At 40.1% G+C, this 23,805-nt stretch overlaps 1 protein-coding gene across 4 annotated transcripts in view; it reads right to left on the bottom strand.

Moving 5' to 3' along the window:
* The window catches only part of PLD1 (phospholipase D1), a 198,217-nt gene that overhangs the window by 37,981 nt on the left and 136,431 nt on the right, over positions 1-23,805 (bottom strand). For all 4 annotated transcript variants that reach the window (XM_046657935.1, XM_046657939.1, XM_046657934.1 and 1 more), the window contains 4 exons: positions 23,008-23,126; positions 21,486-21,599; positions 10,470-10,580; positions 7,730-7,818 (listed from right to left, as the gene is read on the bottom strand). In XM_046657935.1, coding sequence (XP_046513891.1) covers positions 7,730-7,818; positions 10,470-10,580; positions 21,486-21,599; positions 23,008-23,126 — 433 coding nt within the window. The remainder of the gene's footprint in view (positions 1-7,729; positions 7,819-10,469; positions 10,581-21,485; positions 21,600-23,007; positions 23,127-23,805) is intronic.

Genomic DNA, 23,805 nt, shown 5'->3' with positions numbered 1-23,805 from the left:
TATTTTTCATTTCTGTAATTGCTGTAATGCTGCCTGTACCTTTAAATCAGAGGACTAATGCACCCTGTAAATGGGTCATAGCAGTGGCTTCCTGCTACTTTTCCCTCTTCGTTCTTCTCTCCCCCCAAATCTGTGCTTCCCCCACCCCCACCCCCTTGGTCCCTCCTCAGCACGGAGAGCAGTCAGAGAGCTCAGAGTGGGGTCTCAGGATCTGTAAGAAGGCCCCAAAGGAGCTCATCGTGCTTCTTCAGTTCTTCAGACGAGACATTTTACTTTTTGAGAATTTGAGATTTGTAGATATATTTCATTGCCGTAAACTTCAAGAGCTGGTATAAATCCTTTCATTGCAGCAGCAAATGCTGCCAGAAGTAAGAAGAATTGTGGTTGGGGCGCGGTGTTTTTGTGGAGAGAACTTTATACGATAGTGGTATCAGTTATGTGAGAGCTGGATCTGTAGCTTCTCAGCGGTTTGGCACATAACCCATTTCATTTTGGGTTTGGCAAATCTTAAAATGCCATAGACCATTCTGGTCTTCAGTGGTCTCACCTGTAAATGGGGCAGTCGGCTAAAATCATTACTAGTCCGCTAGAAATGCTGGCCCTACTAGCAATGACTTTGCATATTATGTGTGTGACTTTATAGATTATGACATATTATACATTGCGCACACACACGTAATTTCTCTCGTCGCTGATCTTTTGAAAATGGCAAGCTTTTAAATGTAAGACTGTTCAGGGTTAGCCAAGCATGTTTGACTTAGACTTCACTCCAGACTGGATAACCTTTGGGAGGCATGTCCCTCAGTGGCCCCCAAATAAGATTCTACAAAACCTTTTATTAAACTGGTCCCACTACAACCCAGCTGTTTTCATTCTCATTTTTTTTTAGAGCCGTCTCCCTTCCTTCCTCTTTCTGCCAGGGCACGTGCTCAGGCTCAACGTGATTTGATTGCTGGCCTCTGCCCTGTGCTAACCTTTACATCTATCTGCTGAGATGACCGTTTATATCATTCTGGGCATCAAATGAAAGCAATTAAATGATCTAAATCAGAAGTTCTCCTGCCGTGATGTGCTGTCATTTGCTGCCCCAGTGTAACCTCTTCTCCAGGAACCTCATAGAGCTTGGACGTTATCTCACACGAGAAAAATGTGAAACCCGCAACTGGCATACTTAATTTAAATGGTTTTTATTCAACTGCAGTTTAAATTTCTTTAAGATGGTGCTTCTGAAACATACTCAACATGTCCTCTCAGCTTGGGATACAAATTATAGGATATGGTAATTATAGGATGTGGATTTTTCTTTAAGCCTAAGAAATTTCCATCTTTCAAGCAATTACTTTAAGAAATAAAATGTTCATGTGGCTTTTTTTATTTTAAAATAAAGTATCCCTTGTAGATTTCTGGGAGGCTTAACTAGAACATTTCTACTTCCCCTGAAATGAGGGAAGCTTTGTAGCTGAGTGGTGAACCCAGGCTGAGGGCCTAAAGACACGGTCTGAGTCTCAGCTCCACTCCTCCACAGTCTGTGACTCAGGCAAGTTACCTAAGCTCATGTGGCCTCAGCTGCCTCATCTGAGGAATAGGAATAATTACGCATCTGCTTCCTAAGGTTGACACGAGAATTGAGCGAAGTAACGCAGATAAAGCGCCTTGGATGTGGAAAAACTCAAAAACTATTCGGTAACATTATTATTCAATTAACAACCAGTGATTTAAATGAGAAAGTGTGCGCACCTTCAAAGCATAATGAAGTAAATAATGCCTGAAATTAAAATAAAACGGAGCGTAACTGAACTCATGTTATGCTTCAGAATACCTTTTATTTGATATTTTGGGGAAGGGTGTTATCCCATCAATAACGGGAAATCCAAAGATTGCTTCCCAGGAGGAGGAGACAGCTATAAATTCCTGGCAGGACACCTCTAGACGGTGTTTTAGTAGCGTGCCTCTCCTTGTCACACGGTGAACAAGTGCCAGCGGTAGGAAGTCAAAGTAAGTTTTTTTAATCCAGCAGTAGCCATCTAATAACTTAAAATAAGGCATGTTAAATATCTCTTTAATTAAAACATTTTTGTTTTTTCTAATTTAGTGTTTTAATTAAAACATTTTGTTTAAAATTTAATGTTTCTGTTTCTAACATAAATATTAATTAATTCTGAAACAGTGCTTCTTTATCCTCCCTCAGTTTACAATGAGCTAGCATATTTCCAGATGATGGATTTCCTGGGAATAACATAATAATTTCTTACATAAACTGGTACTTTATTTTTTTTTCAAATTGCTTTCACATCCATTCATATGAGCTAGGTAGGGCAGGTATTATTTTGTTGGTGAAAAAACAGAGTGTCAGAAAGGCAAACTGATATACAGTTGTCCCTTGGTATCCGTGGGGGATTGCTTACTGATACCCCGTGAGGACCAAAATCCATGGATACTCAAATCCCTTAGCTGGCCCTCCGTAACCCCGTGTTCCGTGTTGTGCAACCCACAGTTGGCTGAATCCACAGATACGGAACCCATGGATTCAGAGAGCCAACCGTAGTCAAAAGGCCACGGACCTCTAGATAACAGAGTTGGAAAGAATCCAGGTTGCCAGACACCTGGTCCCCAACTAATTTTAGATTCCCCAGAGGAGTGTTCCCCATAGCACCCACTTACGGGCGAACCGCACGCACCATCTGGAACCGCTCTACTGTTACAGGGAGAACGAAGAGTTTGAGAAATTTTCAAAATTGTGTATTTTTCAGTGTAGTTTAATAGTGTGTTTTTCAATACAGTTTAATATTAAAATACAGAGGCATTAAATTAACTGCCTATTTTTATTGTATGTGTCAACTTTGTGGTGATTAACAGTGCAAAATGCACTCTCTCACTTCTTGACTTTTTACCAAGGCAGAAAAATTACGCACGTCAAGTTTCCATAAACAAAAATGGTTTCATCCTCAGAAAACATTCATTCATTAAAAACACAGTGTTTTTAAATGTTTTCTACCTGGGTCACTTGTTTCTATTCTGTCTTTTGGCTTATTCAAACATAGTATAAACCAGTTGATTTTGAACTGTGGATTATGATTTCTTCTCCCTGATCTATAGTCAGATTTGAGTTGTCAAAACAGGCTTCAAGTGGGTTGGGAGCTGGTCTCAACTCCAAGACAGGTGTACTTATTAGAGCAGACCTTCTGTTTGTGTAGAGATTTCCAGTTCAGCACGAGATGAACAATATTCTGAGGCTCTAGGTCATGGATCAGAGCAAGGAGGTGATGCAAAAACCTGTTTCTGGGAAGAATTATGGCTATTGAGAGGGAACCAGGAGGAAGTGAGGGGAGCAGAGAACTCGCTTCAGCAAAGTGGTGTGGGGCTGAATTCCAGCAATGGCAGAAAAGGAAGGGCTCAGCCCAGTGGAGGGAGTTGGTAATTTAAAGACTGCCATCTCTGCAGGGTGGGAGGGACCTGGAAGACAGCCTGTGCTCCTTGGTCAGGCCTGGCTGAATGCTGGCTGTCTTTTCCCTCCATCTGCTTTGTGCTACGTTCTATTCTTTTTCCAACAGCCGGAATTATACTTGTTGCTAGGCACGTGACTTTGATAGGGAAGTTCCGAATCTCAGAAGAGTGGAGAGCAGAGAAGTCAATGAAGGAGGAGAGTGGGGTAAGCTTGGCCATGACACATCATGGCTTTCTGTGAAAAGTAGAGCCCCACTACAGGCAGCCTGCACGTTGAGCTTTTTAATTCTGCCTTTACCTTTCCTAAGAATACAAGCTAAGAGGACAAGAAATTACTAAGTGAAAATATATTTCACAGTTGCAGTTAACACAGGAGATGAACAATAATGTGGAGATACAGAGGAGGGGAAAAATGTAAAATATGTTTCCAGGATACGTGTGTATATCTACTAAAAGTCTGAAGGCGTGATATACATACTACTTTGAAACATGACTGTCAAAGAAAGTGAGACTATTCAGAGATCACAGCTAAATGGCACACAGTTAATTTGAAATTTGATGGACTCACTTTCCATTTTCTGCAAAGTAAGCTTGAAATAGCATCTTTAATGTGCTCTGTGAACTTCCAAGCGTGAGATGCAATCTACAACAGATGCGATCTTACCACACTCTCCTACCATGGATCCCTTTTCCCCTTAGGAGCAGCTCATAGGATCACTGGGAAATGTTCAATCAGAAAATATCTTAAAGCCCTAAAACGCTATGATTTTAGAATAAGTCCAAATTTTTAAGGACAAATTAATATACTAAAGAAAAATATTCTTTCAGGCTCCCAAACACTTAAAACCAAATCTTACGGGTACCTAATAACCCTCTATTATAGGCAACTAATAACTGGGATGAGCAAAGTTGAGATCAAAGGTATACGAGCTACTCTCCTTCTTAGCTGATCACAGCTCCAAAATTCATGATTCACTGCTCAGCCCAATGAGCTCATTTGTCAACTTAATGTATTTCCGCAACTTATTTCAATTTCATGAAAAAATTATTTTTCTCTTTTGTCAAAAGTGCTTTATAGACAAAGTGGACTCTCTTGCATCAATGAAACGCAAGAGTTGACAGAAAGATAATCCAATGTTGTAAATCAGACATAAATTGGTGCATAGAATTGGGAGAGTAGCAAGGATGCAAGAAATCTCCGTGTGAAGATGTATGTTTAACTGTAAAAAGACTGTTTGTAACTCATCTCAGAAACAGATCCTATGGTGACTTTATTAAAAAAGAGCATATAAGAAAGCAAAGGATAAAAGCCACCTGTAAAAGCACAGAGCATCATTAATATTTATGGTCATATACACTCTTCTAGGTGAGTACTAAGGACTCTCGGCTATGCTCTGGAGTTACCCGTGGAACATTATAAAATACAGGTGCCAGGGTCCCACTCCAGGAAATTTGATCCAGTAAGCCTGGACTTGAGTCCAGCTCTCTGTATATCTGTAAAGGTCCAGTGGTGATTTTGATGTGAGTAAAGGGTGAGATCCAGTGTACATCCTGCAGGATGTGGTGGGTGCTGTGGTGTGCTACCCAGATGCCCTCACTGCTGGACCAAGATAGCCATTCCCTCAGCTGCTGAGAGTGTTGGCCGCTGAGTACTCACTCACAGCGAAGTCCTTCTCCAGGAATTGCCCTCTGAATCACCCTCTATAGGCCAAAGGGACCTGCCTCACCCAAGGTCATGCCCATTCCCTGGAGGCAGCCTGCATCCAATGACCAGTCAAGGGGAGGAGGGAAAAACAAAGGCGGATCCTGCGTGTCTCGATGTGGGGCAAATCCTGAAGGGGTCTTTAATCCTAACCGTCAATGAGTCAGTTACATAGTGGGAGGCATTGTGCCAGAGGTCCAAAGACTTGAGCTCAAACCTGTTTTTGCCTATTGCTCTTAGTGGCCTAGGCAAGTCACATGACCTCTTGAATGTCGGTTCTTAACTCTAAAAATGGGGACAGCAACAACAACAACAAAATTATATGATCTACTTTCAAGAGTAGTTGTGAAGATTCAGTAAGAGTCTATAAACTGTGAAACATAAAACGCTGGTAGTTACTGCATAAAATGTTCTTACATCTAAAAATCCCCACATATTATGTGAAAAACAGATATCAAAGTACCACATAACTCTGGAAATCAAAAGTGTTTTGTTTCTTACATTTTATGTTTGGATTAAGTCTAAAGCATTTTGTTTCTGGCAGGGAAAGATTCACCCTGAGCTAACATCTGTTGCCAATCTTCGTCTTCTTTTTCCTCCCCAAAACCCCAGTGCATGGTTGTATATCCTAATTGTGAGTCATTCTAGTTCTTCTACGTGAGCTGCCACCACAGCATGGCAACTGACAGACACGTGGTGTGGTTCCATGCCTGGGAAGCAAAACCGGGCTGCCAAAGTGGTGGGTGCTGAACTTTAACCACTAGGCCATCAGGGCTGGCTCCAAAAAGTGTTTTAATCCCCAAATGTGTATATACTTAACATTCTCCACTGTTTTTGTTCAATGAATTGAAACAATAAAATGTAATGGTTTTGTTTGTTTGTTTCTTTTGCTGCTCTTACACAGAAATAAAATTAGTCATAAAAAGAAATAGTCCCAGGTGCCAAGACAATTCAGTGGGGAAAGAACAGTTTTCAACAATTGGTTTTGGAACAACTACACATCCACACGCCAAAAAATGAAATTGGACTTCTACATATAAATGAAATTAGACACCATATACAAAACAACAAAATGAATCAAAGGCCTAAGACCTCAAACTACAAAATTCTTAGAAGAAAACAGGGCAAATCTTCATGATCTTAGATTAGGCAGTGATTTCGTGGTTATGACACCAAGGTACAAGCAATAAAAGAAAAAGCAGATAAATTGGGCTTCATCAAAATTAAAAACTTTCATGTTTCAAAGGACAACATCTTTCAAGAAAGTAAAAAAGAAAATACACTGAATGGAAGAAAGTATTTGCAAATCATAAATCTGATATGAGACTTGTATCTAGAATATATAAAGAACTCTTACAATTCAACAATAAAAAGACAACCTAATTGAAAAATGGGCAAGAGATTTAAACAGACATTCCACAAAGGTAATACTTGATTGGCCAATAAACAAGCAAAAATATACTCAACGTCATTGGTCATTAGGGAAATTCAAATCAAAAGCACAATGAGATACCATTTCACATCAACTAGGATGGCTATAATAAGAAAGAGAGGTAATAATAAGAATTGGTGATAATATAACGAAATTGGAGCTCTTATACCCCATGGGAATGTAAAATGGTATAGCTGATTTTGAAAACATCCTGGCAGCTCCTCAAAATGTTAAACATAGAGTCACCATGTGATCCAGCAACCCCATCCCCAGAGTAATGAAAACATGTTTGCATAAAGACTAGTACAGAATGTTCATAGCACCATTATTCATAGTGGCCAAAAAGTGGAAACAATTCAAATATCTTCCAACTGATGAATGGATAAATAAGATGTGGAATATCCAGATAATGGAATATTACCTGACAATAAAAATAAATGAAATTCTGATACCTTCTATAACTTAGATGAACTTTGAAAACATTAAGCTAAGTGAAAGAAGTCAGTCACAAAAGAACACATACTGCATGATTCCATTTATAAAGAAATGCCCAGACTAGGCAAATCTACAGAAAAACCAAGTAGATTAGTGGTCGCCAGGGGCTACAAGCAGGGTAAATGGGTAGTGACTGCTGACAGGTCTGGGGTTTCTTTCTGGGGAGATGAAATGTTCTAAAATTGATTAGGTGATAGTTGTACAACTCTGTGAATATCCTAAAAATCAGTGAATTGTACAGTTTCATGGGTGGATTGTATGGGAGGTGAACTCTATCTTAATAAAAGTGCTATTAAAGAAATAATCCCATGAGCTGGAGACATAAGACAGAGGGTAACAAGAATTTAAATATAACCCATGGAAAAATATTATGACTATTTTGCTTTATTTCTAAGTGAACACAGCTCACTGTCTGTGATTAAATAAATCAAATCACAAATCTAGTGCGTGGGAAAGAGACTGGCCAGGAAAAAATGACTGTGCCTGGAAGAATTCCCTCAAAAATGGACTCAAAAATTCTCAGCAACTGACTCAGACTTCAGGAATCAATAACCTGTTGTTTGCTGAACCAAATTCATGCCTGCTAGGAAAAGAGCATTTTCAAAATGGGCTTTCAAAAGCAGTAAGGACACCTCCCCAAATGCCGAAAACATTACCTGTGAGCTTTCAGTATCCTCTGGGCGATGGCGTCGCCTATCTTGTTGAACACGACCTTGTCATCAGCACAGCTTATGAAAAACTGGTTCTATGAGAAATAAACAGGACAATCATGTATGTCTTGCTTATCTTAGCAGTATGTATATAAGGAAAATGTGGTATATAACAAAACTTCATTGATATTTTAAAAAAACGTTTCACCTAGCAGACGTTCTGATTACTGAAATGGCTTAGGAAACCGATGACACTGAGAGGAGAAGCAGCCGCCCCTCACTCTCATGCGTTTCTAGTAATATCATGGATAACAGCTTAGTCGAGTGGAAGCCTTAACTATTGTGTCATCATGCAAATTCCTTGTAGGTTACATTCTTAGAACGGTAGAAATGTTCCAAATTTAATCAACAGAGAAATTAGGTTTTTTTCAAGTTCACATGTTGTGTAAATGCTTATGATTAAACATTCTATATTGGCAAACACCCTATCTCATACAAGTTTACTTTTGTAACAGGGTAGATGGCAGAATCCTGGTCTAATTTTCTCCACCCTTCCTCCCTTATTTCCTATTACTGGCTTTTGCCTTATCTCCAATTGTTTGGGTCTCTTATTATTCCTGAATGTCTATTTTAAGGAGCTTCAAATCTCTTTTGTAAGCATGGTGTATGTATATAAATAAACCAATAAAATGGAAAAAGAAATATTTTTATTTCTTTTTTTCTTTAAGCACTTCTGCTATTCTACTTATCTCCAAAACATTCTTCAAAACTCTTACTAAAAAACAGGGTACAACATTATTATCATAATGGTATAAAAGATTTAGTCGCTGCATAAAGGGATGTTAAATATTAGGAGCAAATATTATGACAATTGCATGTCCTATTTATACAAATTGTTATAATACATCTTTAATTTATAAGTATAATCATCACAAAGTAAGCTTTGCTATTCATCTTAAGGTAAAGAGACATATAGGCAATGACTCAAAATGTGGCTGTCATCCCTTTGCAACATTATCACTACTATATTCATTTTTACACGTAAGTGCATAAATCTGTAAACCGCCTCCTGAAGACAAACTTACAGAATGACATCGTGCAGAAACTCATTTGAGAATGTGTTTCCCCTGAGGGCATCAATCAAAATCTCAGCGGCAACCAAAGCAAGCTGTTTTTCTGCATTCATATTATGGAGAAGCCTAGTATTCCTCAGCAGCCATAAACACTCCCTGGCCACATGTCATGACCTTTATGCCTCCTTTTTTGGAGAGAGCAGGGTGAACACTGACCACTGACCTCCGCTAGAGGTGTGTCAACGAGGTTTGTGTTCATAGCTATGTGCATCAACATGGCATTACTGACCTCATTTAGCACTGTGGTAGCATTAATAAGAAAAACTGACTTAATGCTAGTAAAAAGAGATAAAGCAAAAAGATCCTGGGTAATGGATGAGCCAGCTGTTAACATCTTACATTATTCTGGTATAATTGTTGAAATTAATAATATTAGTTGTATTAGTATTACTAAGCTCTAGACTTTATTCGGAGTTCACTACTTTTTCCACTAATGTCCTTTTTCTGGTGCAGGGTCTCATCCAGGATACTACATTGTATTTAGCCCATTAATATATATATATTTTTTAGGATTTTATTTTTCCTTTTTCTTTCCAAAGCCCCCCGGTACGCAGTTGTATATTTTTCGTTGTGGGTCCTTCTAGTTGTGGCATGTGGGATGCTGCCTCAGCATGGCCTGATGAGCAGTGCCATGTCCGCACCCAGGATCCGAACCAGCAAAACCCTGGGCTGCCGAAGTGGAGTGTGTGAACTTAACCACTCGGCTATGGGGCCGGCCCCCAGCCCGCTAATATTTTTAATCAGCTTCTCTTTCTCCAGGTTTGTGAAATAAATAAAGCTCCAATTCTTTACTGTCTGCCTTTCATGAATGGTCACTGCATGGAAGAGCAGACGGCCAGGACTCAAGGGAAAGGAAAATAGGTCTACGATGTCCCTCCATACATTTTTAAAAATTTAAGGGGAAAGAAAAGACTAAAATAAGGAAGGGAGAAGTGCTCTAATTTGTTTTTCAATTATCATGACTTTTTGTTTTTTCAGGATTTTCAAAGTGCCCTGAGCTAGCTTGATATCTACCTGCACAATTAAGCTTCCCAAACTAAACCCAGTATCCCCAGATTTTCTCCCATCCTCTGAACACAAACTCTGGGATCTGAAAAAGCTTTATAATGAACAGTGTTCACACAGGATTGAAGAAGGTGGTCCCTGTCCTCAATATTCTCCCATCTTCCTTATCCACGTTCTTTTCATTGCACGCTCCGTACTCCAATATCCCAAACCAGTGGCATCCAGTGGTCTCCATTTTAGCAGCTTACCCCTGTGTGTTCTCTCCTGAAGCAGCACATGCCTTTCACTTAACAACCTCCAAATAAAGCCAAATCAAAACTTACTCATCCATGCTGGGGTATTTCTGGCTAATAATATTGCAGTGAGTTGATACATTTTAATAACAAGGATTTCGGGGACTCCTATTAGAGTCCTGGTTAATGAAAATGCAAAGCGAATGGTATACTGGGCAGGTCAAAATTCAGGTGACCTGAGGTCTCTTCACATCTCAACATACACTAATCTATCCAGCAGGTCCTGAGTTTGGGGACCCTCCAGATGAGGGGAGACTCTGGATGTTCTTTATGGGAAGGCAGGTTGTCACACTAATTTACATGAGCAGGACTTACTTCTATATAGATGTAGTGCTTGCTGTTCTCTATCACATGGACGTAAGCGGTATGGATGGACTCTTCATGGTACTTGATGCCAGCAGACCAATCAGCAGCAGAGCGGAGCAACTACAAGGAAGCAGCCAGAACTGAACAAACAATGAAGTCGATCCTTTTTCTTCTGAACAACTGAATGAGTACAGTGGTTTGGGGGTCATGTGTGGACCAAGGGAGAGTAGGTGGGTGGGGAACTGGTCCTTGGGCGTAATCCATAAGGAAGCAGTCCAGTTAGAAATCAAGTTCTGAATAGACCTTCTTCCACCCAGGATTATTTTCATGCAAAACTGGAAACCACAAGGTGTGGTTTATACTTGTGTATTCCAGAAGTACCTCTTCTGGTGGCTATGAGTGGGGTGACAATTTGTATTCTTTTTCCATGATGGTTCTATAAGTACACCAGAAAGCCTGTTGTTCTGATGTATGTATTAATGGTTCCACTTCTACTCTCAAAAGTGTCCTGGTTTGAACCATATGATATGGTCACCCTAGCTCTGACTTGATAATGTGATTATTACTTTTCCCGGAACAATAGACTCATTTAGATATATATAATCTTGATTCTGCCTTTAATTAGCTGTCTGATCCTTGGCATATCTCTTCAACTCTCAACTTTCTCACTCATGCTGGCTCCCTCTATGCACACACCCCCCTGCTCCCGCCTGGATTATGGTAAGAGTTTCCAACTCAGACACTCGAGTATATGGTAAATACACTGACACAGAGTGGGACTGCCTGGGTTCAAGGCTTAGCTCAGACACTTAGTGGCTGTGATCTTGGTCAAGTTTCTTAACCTCTTTGTGTCTCAGATTTCTGTTCTAGAAAATTGAGTATCTACTTTACAGTCTGTAGAGAAGATTCAATGAATTACTCTGAAGTGTGCAGAAGGAGGCCTATTCCCTAGTAAGTGGGATATAAGTGTTTGCTATTATTAATGGGAACATTAGAGGATACATTCGAGCTGTGGCAGATCATGTCAGAGATGCTGCAGAGCAGCCTGTGGCTGTGCACGGGAAGTTGGCCTAGATGACACAGAAACCTTTTTCAACACTAAGAAACCACTGGTTGTCATTTTTTTCAGCATTCTAACTAGTCCTGCAGTACAATGTTGGGTATATAGTAGGTAATCAATAAATACTTATTGATTTTCCTTAAGCAATAGCATTACTATAAAAAACAGATTTGCTATTCCTAATTTGAAATCAATATTGAAACTGTCCCTTAAGAGGTCAACTGAAATTGAAAATAAAAGAATGGCCCCAAATTATTAGGAATATATAAAGTGATCCAATATGTAATCAGTTTTATATCTGTTATATATAAAAGGGCTGGTAAAATTCCTGCTCTAATCAATGACTTTAAAAATTACATCTATTAGGCTAACGAAACTCAAACTTAGTACTTACTAAAATCATCGACTGTGCCATCCACAAAATGCTATTTCTTTATTCAGTATGAGGTATTTATTACAAAATAGCTTTGAAAGCCTTTATTTAATTTTATCAGATGAGTATGTGCAATGAAATTGGAAAATTTAATTGTGACCAGGAATAGTCAAATATATCAAAAGAAAACTCATAAGAAAAATTTAAATAAATATGATCCACATTCGGAAAATATCTTGATGTCACATCATCTTCAAAGAACTGCATTATCGCTCATCACTAGAAACACAAAGGTCGCACAAATAGAAGTTTCAGTTCTTAGTCCACTCAAACGCATGTTGAATTTTTTTTCCTGAGGGGCATAGCCCTGAAAAAGCAGGCTACCTTGAGAAGATTCTGATGGCATACATACTGATCTAATTCTATATAACTCTGGGAACAACGCATAAAATTGCAGAGTATATTGGAAAGATAACTCTGAAGATCTGTTTTATAGTAAATTATAGCACTTACTAGATCTTTCACCTTGAGTAAGTCATTTTAATATCATGAGGCTCGGTTCCCTCCATGGTACAATCGAGATCTCTCTCTCTCTCTCACATACATACACACACAAACACAGCTGCTGTGAAGAAAAAAATGGCATAACATCACAAACAGCTATGGTATGTGGCACGTAGTAGATATTCAATATATGGAATGTCTACCACCTTTGTAAAAAGTGATAGGCAGGGCAGGCCCAGTGGTGCAGTGGTTAAGTTTGTGCACTCTGCTTCAGCAGCCTGGGGTTCACTGGTTTGGATCCCCGGTGCGGACCTATGCACCGCTTATCAAGCCATGCTGTGGCAGTGTCCCACATATAAAACAGAGGAAGATGGGCACAGATGTTAGCTCAGGGCCAATCTTCCTCAAGAAAAAGAGGAGGATTGGCAGTGGATGTTAGCTCAGGGCTAATCTTCTCAAAAAAATAAATAAAAAGTGATGGGCAAAGTTTATGTACCACCTTTGGTGGTAACTTAGTCTTCCCCTCAAATCCAGAAACCTTATACTTTCTTTCCCTTCTCACGCTCAAAATTTGCTCTGCTTCAAAGATTTAACAAACTTGTTCACATAAGATATAAATTAGGAGTGAAAATAGTTTTCAAGTCTAATTGATTTGAAGTGGCTTCCTGGACACCTACATTAAATTCTTGGAACTAGAGGATTCTTGGAACTAAACACACTGGGAAGAAGTCTACGGTTGATGGCCAATGGCTGCCACGAAGGGAAAGCAAGAAGGTCACATGTTTGCTATCTTTCCTGTGAAGGATAATGCTAAATGTTTCCCTTTCTAGAGGTATTTAAATGTTTAAAATAAGTATATTTGTAAGCCAAAAGAAGAGAATTTTATTACCAACCTGAGGGGGAGCATAAGCAAAGTGGAGGGAGCCCCTCTGATGCCTATAAACCCACGGCATGTGGGAGGTTGCCCACCTCCTGAGGGGGCCTCAGCATTATCTATCCCATCTTCTGAGGCCAAATCTATATCATTTCTCACAATGAAAACATTTAATTTTAAAAAGTCAACATTTTTGGTTAAACTTGAAGATATCTTTCAAGCAATAGAGAAAAAATCACTTGAGATTATTATTCATTTACTATTATTCTAATTAGTTAAAATCTGTCTATCACCACAAGATAAACTGAAAATTCGAATTTCCCTTTTGCCCTGCTTCGACCCCTGAACCACCAAACCCTGAGGTACGTACAAATCAAGTCAACTGCTTTAAATATTTGATGGTCTAGAAAGTTTACAAACAGCCACATAAGTCAAACACATTTTGATTGACTTCCTTTTGTTTTAAACTTAAGGTTTACTCTCTCTTTTTTCTTAACTGGCCTGATCAATTTGTCTTGCATTTCTCTTCTAAACCAGTGTAACGGAGACAAGCCCAGACTCCTCCTTACACACACAGAAACCTGGTTTATCTTACTGCCCCAAGTATACTGAGAATCAAATCTAACCCACACTTTTCAAACCACAAGTTTGAATACACAATTTTAAAGTATGTTGTAAAGGGCATATTTCTGATTTCATGTTTTAGCCTCAAAATTGTAACTAGAACCAGTCATTTTCCTCTGTACTGTGTCCTATTTTTTAACCTTAAAATACAGCTTTCTCTTTATCCACAAGCCCTAACCCCGTTACATACAGTGGGCCCTCCCAGGGCATCTCCCCCATTTCAGCAGCTCTGTCACCCCCTCCTCCTCTGCCACACGCATTGCTCAGTGCTCAGAAAACTGTGCCTTTTGTCATTTCAACACGTGTTGGTTGACTTGACTCAAAAATTCCACCCTAGAGTTAGGATGAGACCACAGTGGAGTCCTGGGGACATCAGCAACACTCATCTGATAACTGGCGACATCGAATCCAGCTTTCTCTGCAGATGGGTGTGAGGCTCTATACACCGAATTCACCAAAAAGTTATCAAGCACAGCTGTGTCCCATGCACTTTGCCTTTCACTGGGGATAAAAAGAAAAATAAAAAACAGTCCCTGTGCTCCTAGAGCCTGAGACCCTAGTGAGAGAGACAGACGTGTAGATACCTAATTTATAACTCACTAAGGTGCATGCGGAATCAGGGTTCTTCCTGTTCAGTTGAGCGCTGTGGCTGGCGCAAGCCAGATTTTCACCAGTAGCTATTTCGTCCATTTACCAAACGCACAACGAGCAACTGCTTTATGCCAGGCATTTTGTTAGGCTGGAAGAACACAGAGACAACTAGAGCAAGGGCCTCATCTTCAGAAGCCCGGGGTCTTTTTTTTAGATGTCTTCATCACATGGCCCAAGCGGCACATTAATGTATGAAAGCACATGTTCTAATAGTAGGCATGGATTATGAATGTGAAAGGAATAAATTTAGTATAACTTGCAGATCCTGCCCAAAGATGCAACAGCATCCAAATAAGACACAGCAGGGCACTTTGTTAAGATCACGGGCTCTGCTGTCAGTCTGGGTACCAGGCCTAGCTCTGATCTTCACTGCTGTGTGACTCAGGCATGTTATGTAACCTTTCTGTGCCTCAATATCTTCATCTGTAAATGGAGATGATAATAACATCTACTTCACAGCATTGCTGTATCAAATGACTTAATTTATATAAAGCGCTTAGAACAATGCCCGGCCTGAAATAAGTGCTCAAGAAGTGGTAGCAATTGTTATTAGTATCATATTATGCACGTACAAGGTTTTCCATTACTGAAAGGCTCTCCGGTGGAGCAGGGAAGATGCCAATGCCAAAAGTGTAATTAAAGCCATATCCACGGGTATTTTTTCCTTTTCCAATCCTGAAGTATATCTGAAATGGGCTGTTAAATTTTGCACTGGTTTGAATATTGGCTTTTTACAAAAGGATTGAGAGTTCTGGATTCCAGTTTGGTTTTCTCAGCATCTTCTATAACCTTAAACTCTTTAGTCAACCTTCACTGGCCTCAATTTCCTCAAAAGGGAGACAAAACAGCTGACTTCTCCATGAGACCCTAAAAGCACTGGACACAAAGGCGTATCTACCTCTTTCAGGGTCCCTGACCAGTCTCTGCTTCTTCCCACTAGAGAGGCAGAGACGCCGGGAGACCCCAGCTGGCCTCCAGACAGGTGGAGCTGGCCTCACGGTGGGCGATATTCTAGGCTCCACGTGCAGGTAGAGCCCATGCTTGCTTGCTCTGTTTCAGCCCCTTGAACGGGAAATTTGCAAAAGGAACTGAAAACCTACTCTCAAACAAAAGTTATTTCTTTGTGACCAATTGATTTCAAATAAATAAATTAATTAAGCATTATGACTGGTTACAAGCATAGGATCACAGCATAATCCTGGTTTGGGCTGCCAGGCCCTCCTCACTAGGTCAAGGTCTCAGCCCAGTAGCCATGACCTCTTGATCTTGACTGGCTTCTGTCTCTGCTCCGCATGTGTGCTACAGGACCCTTCTCTCCTCCCTCTGCTTTCACCCAATGCCCAGGGTTTGCTCTCACGACCTATCCTTACATGTTCACTCTCCTTTGAGCTGTGCTCTATCTTTCCTCTTCTGTCATCGGCCTCCCTGAACCTTCCACCTCTCCAGCCCCTGCACGCCCAGGGCATCACTTTACATCATTTAGCTTTGCCTTTCTGCTTTGGATTCCAGCAGCCTCCTCGTTTTCTTCCGGTCTGCTCTGTGATGCTGGGCTTGCTCCCCATGGCACAGCACTTATTTTCCAACCTTCTCTGAGGTCCTACTTGGCACAAAGGCTTTCTCTTTGGTGGCCACTTGTCCCCCAAGGACAAGGGTTCACTGCCAGATCCCACCCTCGTGACCAGGCTCCTCCAGTCACGGACGACTTCTGTTTACTGTACTCCTTTGTCTAAGGAGGATGGGCTTATTCTTTCGGATGGAATGAACTAGCCTCCTGGAAAACGCACCTCAAGAAAACCCTTATCAAACCAAAGCAAATACTCTATCTGACAGAAATCAAAGGATCCACGTAGCCAGATACAGCAACAGCATGAAGCACTCCATACATGTAATCCTTCCTCATCCACTTCGTATGGTTTATAAACACATTTTGGACACAGAAAGGGCTATGCCAGTATAGTCATTTTGTCCACAGAGAATCATAGTTTTTAAAAAATATTTTATCTCATTTTATTTTTTTATTGATATACAAAAAACTGCTCCTATTTACTGTATATAATCTGGTGAGCTTGGACGTATTCATATACCCATGAGAATCACATATATTTTGAGAAGTGTACTTGGGAGAAGAAGGAGAAGCAGAAAGAGAAAACATTTGAAAAGAAAAATGTAAGCATCCTCCATTTGACTCTTGGCTCAAAAATAGAATTTCTCAGCTTTGGAGAAAGTATCCAGTCTCCTGACTTTACATTCTTTCAAGAAGGAAAAAATACACATTCTGCATGTTGACCTAAGCTTAAAAAAAGAGCACAGCTGAACTGTAAGAATGGCTAACAACGTGTTGAGCACTTATTATGAAACTGACGGGCCTACCTTCTTATGGAAGTTTAAGCTTTACTTGAAAGACTGCTGCCACTCTAGCTGTAAACTCAGATCTTCTCGGTTGGCCTTGTTTAGTCAGCAAGGCTAATGGGTATGAACTGCTGAAATCTGACAGTGTGCCAGCAGACAGGACCTGTCTGTGCAGCTCTGCTGGCTCAAAGTCGGGGAAGGGGCTGGCTGGGCTGGCTTACGTTATTCTCATTTGGTCTTGTCATTTTCCTTGGGATGCAGTGTGACGCTGTAATATTGCAAGCAAAACCTGAGGCCCAGGTTCCCAGGGTTGTGGCTGCCAAATGCACCATCTTCAAGATGTTAAATCAAGAGATGGTGATGGGGAGAGACTTCTCTTTGTGGATCCTGAGACTGACACTAATCCAAAGGGACCTGTGGGCAGCTATTTTGAATTTGAAGTAAATGTGGTTTTCTTTAATAGACAAGGAGATCAAAGATACGACCCCAGTAGAACTATTTCTCTCAGTTTGGTAGGGCTTCTCAGGAATGATTGTCCAAGGATTGGCTTTCTACTACAAGCTGTCCATTTTAATATAAAGGACTGTTCCTGTGTATTGATTCCATATTGATGCTAATTTGGCATCAGCCATTTTCTTTCACCTTAACAGACATGTCAAATGTCCTCTGTCTTGGTCATTTATCTTAAATAGCAACGATAGCATTTAGGAATCTAGTTTGGTCTTTTCAGGGAGAAAACAAGTTCTTTTATATACTCTGCATAGACAGTTTCCGAACCCTCTTCCCTCTGACCCCCATCCCCACGCCTTTCTTCTGCTATGTCTCCTCGGAGTGCTCTTGGCAGGCTTCTGAGAACGCCCAGCACTGAGGGGAAACAAGCAAGATTATTTTAAAAGTGTCGGTGGAAGCTGCTGAAGTCAGCTCTCAAGTTTGGATGACTTCTTTAGAAGCAGAAATTCTTATTGGTGGGGGCAGGCCTCCACTCTGCCAGCCAGAGCCCCAGTCTCCTTGGCTAGCTGTGTCAACCTCCTGCAAGAGCTGGGCATCATGGCTGGGGTGGAATTATCAGCAGTGTGTGCCCAAGGACGATTGGGCCCAATATTTTTGCTTTGAAAAAATCAAATAATTGGTTTCTCTTCTGCAGATGAAAGAAAAACGTGAATTTTATCTATTATTACTTTATTATGTTAAATGGTCTTTCTCGTCATCTCAATAAATATGTGGTATAAAGATTTTGCAGGTTGAACTAGCCTGGTGACCCATCCAGAGAAATGTCAACTTCTTGGTTGCAAGCTTTTGAAAACACTAGGGAAAGCTTGAAGGTTGTAGCTAATATGGATATAATTCAAACTAGTGTACTCTTCTAAGTGATTTGAATGGATTCATTTATTTAACCATCACCACAATGCTATGAGATAGATACTATTATAATCCCAGCCTTATAGATGAAGAAAATGCACACAGAGGGGTGAAGCAATTTTCCCAAGGTCACACAGCTAGTATGTAGCAAAGCTGGGATTTGAACATGGACTCTGCCTCTTCCCTGTGCTACATTGTATTGCTCCTTTTCAGTTAATTAGGCTGTGGTCTCTATGTTATGAACAATAAACTATGTTAAAAACTCTGTTAAAATCTGTGTTAAAAGGAATAAACCTAAGGAAGAACGTTATTAAATTTCTCAACCAATTTGGCTACTGCCACATGATAGCTGAGAGAGTGAAAGATTTGAAAATTTGACAATAAACCCTTTAAAAATTGAGTAGCCTACTACACAGCCAGGTCCTATCTCCCCACTTCCTTCTGGATTCTCTGGAAAACCAAGAACTGGGCTAGACGATTGCTTTGGCCCTCTAAATACTGAATGCTCATGACTTGAAAACAATAACGTCTAGAACAAGATGAATAATGTTTCAAGCCAGTAAATAATGTGAAGTGAAACAATACTGAGGTCAGAACTTTACGGAAAAGGAGAAATGGAGCAGGGTAATTTCTTTTCTTTTTTTTTTTTTTAGCTTCTAGTCATCTCAGACATTCCTGTCTTCAAAAAGATGCACTGTCTGGCTGTGACCGCTTGTTTTCACAACTGGAGTTATTTTGGCAGTTCTAGAAAAACAGCTACTGGCAACTGGCAGGGCCCCAGGTTTTGTGAGGTCTAACGTTTAAACGTTGCGGGGGAGTCCTCTTTAAGAAAAAGAATACTAATTTACAAATATATAATTAGCATACGCCAGAATCCCTGTTACAGCCTATTTACTTGTCTCCTTGCTTTCGTTCTCTTTCTAGTCTAAAAGTTCTTCATATGTATAAACTTTGGTCCCAAAGTATGTTTGTTCAGAGAGATGGAAACAGACAAGCAACAAAATGAGAGATCCTCGGTCAATCAGGCTTGGGAAATTCACATAGCATATTCACTCTTAGTGATTCCTAATATCCATCAGCCTAAGAAAGGCACTAAGAAACCCTGTATCTAAAAAATCTGCAAAAACCTATCTGTCCATGGAAATCTTTTTTGTGGAATAGCTATTAGCATTTCACGGGCAAAACCCAGTTTGGGAAACTCTCTAGGTTAATCTTCATAAAACATTCCTGTATCATGCTTCTTCCTGCATGAGACACAAACGTCCAGAGCTCACTAATGTCACAGGATCAGGTCTAAATGAACCAGGCCGCACTCCAGGACAGGCCCAATCCGGCTTCATGCCGGCTAAACCTCATCCACCACCTCTTTGAGAGCAAATGGTTTGCTGCAGTCTGTTCTACCATCATCAGAGCAGGTAGCCTTCTCCCTTGGAGGGGACACTCAGTTCTCTCCCTCCATTTGACAAACTCCCACAGCATGCTGGCCCGCACTTTTACACTGGCATCTACTCCTAGACCACACCTTGCACAGTTAGCCGGACTCATTAACCTCACAGCTTTCTCTCTCCCAGCTAACTATGCTTCCAGAGGCAGAGAACTCCTTTTCTGCCTGCCTCCTCAGCGTCCAAGTGTGCACTGATGACTTCACTGTGCAAACAGATGGCACTTAATAAACATAAGTTGACTGAGTCTTGCTAAACTTCCTTTCAAATCAATTGGCTTTGTAGGTTCCTGAGTCCGGGCTACCTGAACATATCAAGCAATGAACATAAGAGCATATCAGAAGAGATCACTGATCCAGCCCCATCTCCAACACAGCATCCAGTGATGCAGAGAAAGTGAATCAAGGGTGGTATTATGTAGAGTAGATATACAGAGTATCTGTCTGCCTTAGCAGGGTGGCAGGAGGAGAATATACAAAACAGGCTTTACCAACAGGCATTAGAAGACGTCTGTATACACAACACCGGGATAAAACATCATTTGCTGATCATAAAAATACACAATTCCCAGCAATACCATTTCAAAAGATGCTTAATTAGCATCTGCTAATTTTGATAAGTTGATCACTGAGTCAATTTTAATGACATCTCAAATGTTAAATTAAATTCCCTTGTTTTCTTAATATCAAGACTAGTTTACCTTACAGCACGGATAGTATTTCCCTCCAAGTAGAATAAAATTAGACAGGTTCATAAAATATTCATTAACTTGCATATGAAGGCATATTTATCTGCGCTTCTCCGTTTAACTCAGTTGTCTCCTGTAGCCTGGGATGACTAAGTATTTGCTAGAGGTATGTCTCTCAAGTGGTTTATCTTTTTGATTGTTCTATTATTTGATCTATGGTCTGAAATATCTTTTTACTTCTTAAGCATACACACCTCTAGCTGAACATAGTACAAAGTAATTGATTTAGGCATTCATTTATATAATCATATTCATTAGAATCCATGTCCAAATTACGTAAATCCATATTAGTGATGTCAGTAGCAGACTACTGGAGGTTTACCTAAACCATACTTTTGATGCTGACGCCAATGACTTTGAACAAAAGGCAATGCCAAAGGTGGTCCTTCCTAGTTCTGTCCTGCACGATCTCAAGATATTTGATCTGCAGTTGGTAGAGGGATCAGATTGGGTAACAATGGAGTAGGCTAGGATTTCAAGCTCCACCTCTATCAACAACCAGCTACGTGACCCTGGACAAGTCCCACCACCCCACGAGGTCTTAATTTTCTTATTTGTAATTTGCGATGGTTGGACTGGATGTGGGAGAATTCTGTGACTCTATTAAGCAAATTCGTTATTCTATTAAAAGAGCCTCTAAAAGGCATTTGGTTAATTAGGAACTAAAATTAGATTGAACTATAACCAGCTTCCTAGATGCTAAGTTTCAGCCACATTCCTGGTGCTTGACTAACATCAGTTCCAGGTTTACTGTGTGTTGTGTTGCTAGGGTCACTCTAGAAGGAATTACAGGACAAGCCTGTCCTTGACTGGCTTTTTCTAAGGACATGCATTTATTATATTTATAAAGGAGTTTTTTAAAAAGGATAAATTGAATACATTTTAAATAGGAAATACAATACTAAATTTTAAAAGGTCTATTCAGAGCTGCTTTGGAATTGCCCTTATGGAAAAATCTGAAGCCAATGTAATAGGCCCTTAGTCCAACAAGAATAAAATGTTACCCAGTAGCACTTTGTGAGAAAGAAAAGCCAGACTCACCTGTACGTTAGCATGGACAGACCCGGGCACTTGGTATTTCCATTCATGGGCTGTTGTTTGAGATTTTGGAAGCAGAAAAGGATAAGAAAGGGACCGATATTTTGATTTCATAATCTAAAATAAAGAAAAACAGATAAAGAAGACCCAAAGGAGAAAACAGTTCCATTCTTTCCTACTTTGTGATTATAAAAGAAATTCAGGCTCATTTGAAAAAGAAAAAGGTTAACAGTGGATATTTCTAGGCGAAGAGGTAACAGATTATTTATTTTTGTTTTCTTTCTATTAGTGGGCATGTTTTGCTTTATATTTTTAAAGAAAACAAATATAATTTGGAGTTATAGAGTTATATTATTGCAAAAATGGGATTATTTTGTAAACTGATTTTTCACTATATTGTAGATACGTTGCCACAGCAATATAGCATTATATATTATTTTTTAATAACTTCATAGTAAAATGGTATGGAAGAATCATAATTTGTTTAATAAATTCCTATTGAGTTTTTCAGTTATTTCTCATTTTATTTGAATTATTAGTTGCAGGATCAAAAGAAATTACCTTATGGGATTACTTCTTTAGCTTAAATACCCAAAACAGATTTTCTGAGTCAAAGGTTGTATACTTTTTAAAAAGCTTTTTGGTATTGTGCCAATTTATCCTCCTAGAAGCAGCATATAAGAGCATCAAAAATCCCAACCCAATTGCAGGCATTAGCAGTTTTTTTCATCTTTGTCAGAGTAGTAGGTTAAAAGTAGTATCTCTTTGTTTATTCACTCATCCTCTCTAAATTTTTGTTAAAAATATTTCCATTATTTCTAAGAGCTTCCACTAAATGTCTATAATGTTATGTAAATGAAAAAAAAGGTGAGACTGTAAGTCGTTGATAAAACTAAATCCTTTCTCCAAATTATCAGGGAGAAAAAAGCTCACCATCATTTCCAGTAAATAAAATAGAACCTTCTAACATCTGGATGATAGGTACTCAACTTAAGAATGTTAGGTCAAATTCTCACGAGTCATGAAGGCGTACTAAATAGAAGACACAATCTGGAGAAAAGAAAAATGGCTCCATCTTTGCATACTGCTCACTTTGCTCAGAACCACCTCCCAGACGCCTGCATCAATATGAACCCAGTGCAGTGCCAGGACTGGAAGGACTCGAAAGCTCGGGCTCTCTCATCTAAACAGCTCTCTCCCACTACAATCACCTTCCACGCAACTATTGGCCCAGGCCAGCTTAACCAACACTGAGCATCCCAGATATCTCAAGGGTTAAACCCACAGGCCCCGATCGTAGCATCTATCCCTCAGTGCTCTGAATTGTCCGTGGTGTGAAAGTTCATAAATGTTTTCTTTTGCTTTTGCCCAGAGGCCTGGGAGCTCTGACAACCAGTTACCCAACAGAGATCGGTGGCACCAGCTGTGACCACCACAGCCCCTTCTTGTTAACCCTCTGGGTCTGTCCTCTACTAGGCCTGTCTCTCTTCATGTGGACCGAACCATGATAAAACCATCCATGTACCTTCGTGAAGTTCCAGCGCTGGATAAAGTGACGTGCCACATCACGAGCCGCCCTTCCGTGGACCACAGAAGCAATGTCATGCCATGGCATCCGGGGGGTGGAGTACCTGTCGATGAAATCTGCCCAGGTACACCAGGCGGGGATCATCACTAACAGGGACAGAAGCCATTTGACCCCAACTATGACATATAAAAGGAAATGTGGGAATGTCCACTCTGTGTATACTTCTTGGCTTGGGTGGAACGATACCTTTACAGCCAAGGGAAACACAGATCTCACATGAGGAACACAGTCCTCCACATGCCTCCCCCACATATGCTTCCATTTCCCTGAGTGTGAGATAATCACCAGGCCAGGTGAGACGTGAGCTGGGGCAAATTATCTAAGGCTTTGTACTTGATATTATTTTTCTTTTTCATCCTGTTGAAATAACATCAGGCTATGTATGCAGTGCCATCTCTATCTCCTCTTAGACATATAAGCACAGCGATAATCTGAAAATGTGTCATTTTAACGCTGGAAGATGAAGATGATAAGCAGAAAAAGAGATGATCAAAGGAAGGGTACCATCTTTTGGAGAATTACAGATTATTACCCCCAAAATATGCCTATATGAAACCCAGAGGTTTCAAACAAGTAAAGTCTATTTCATGTTCTTTTATTACTATAACTACAAGGGAGTTGAGTATATGACTGAGTCATAGTCTCTAAAGTTTTATTAAATACTCAAAAGATATTAGATCACGCACGTGCATACTTAAGATGCTGACAAGTGAAAGACAAAATATCAGCAGCCTC

This window comes from Equus quagga, chromosome 4, assembly GCF_021613505.1.
Source record: "Equus quagga isolate Etosha38 chromosome 4, UCLA_HA_Equagga_1.0, whole genome shotgun sequence".
Classification (NCBI taxonomy): domain Eukaryota; kingdom Metazoa; phylum Chordata; class Mammalia; order Perissodactyla; family Equidae; genus Equus; species Equus quagga.
This window is presented reverse-complemented; position numbering and strand designations above follow the sequence as displayed.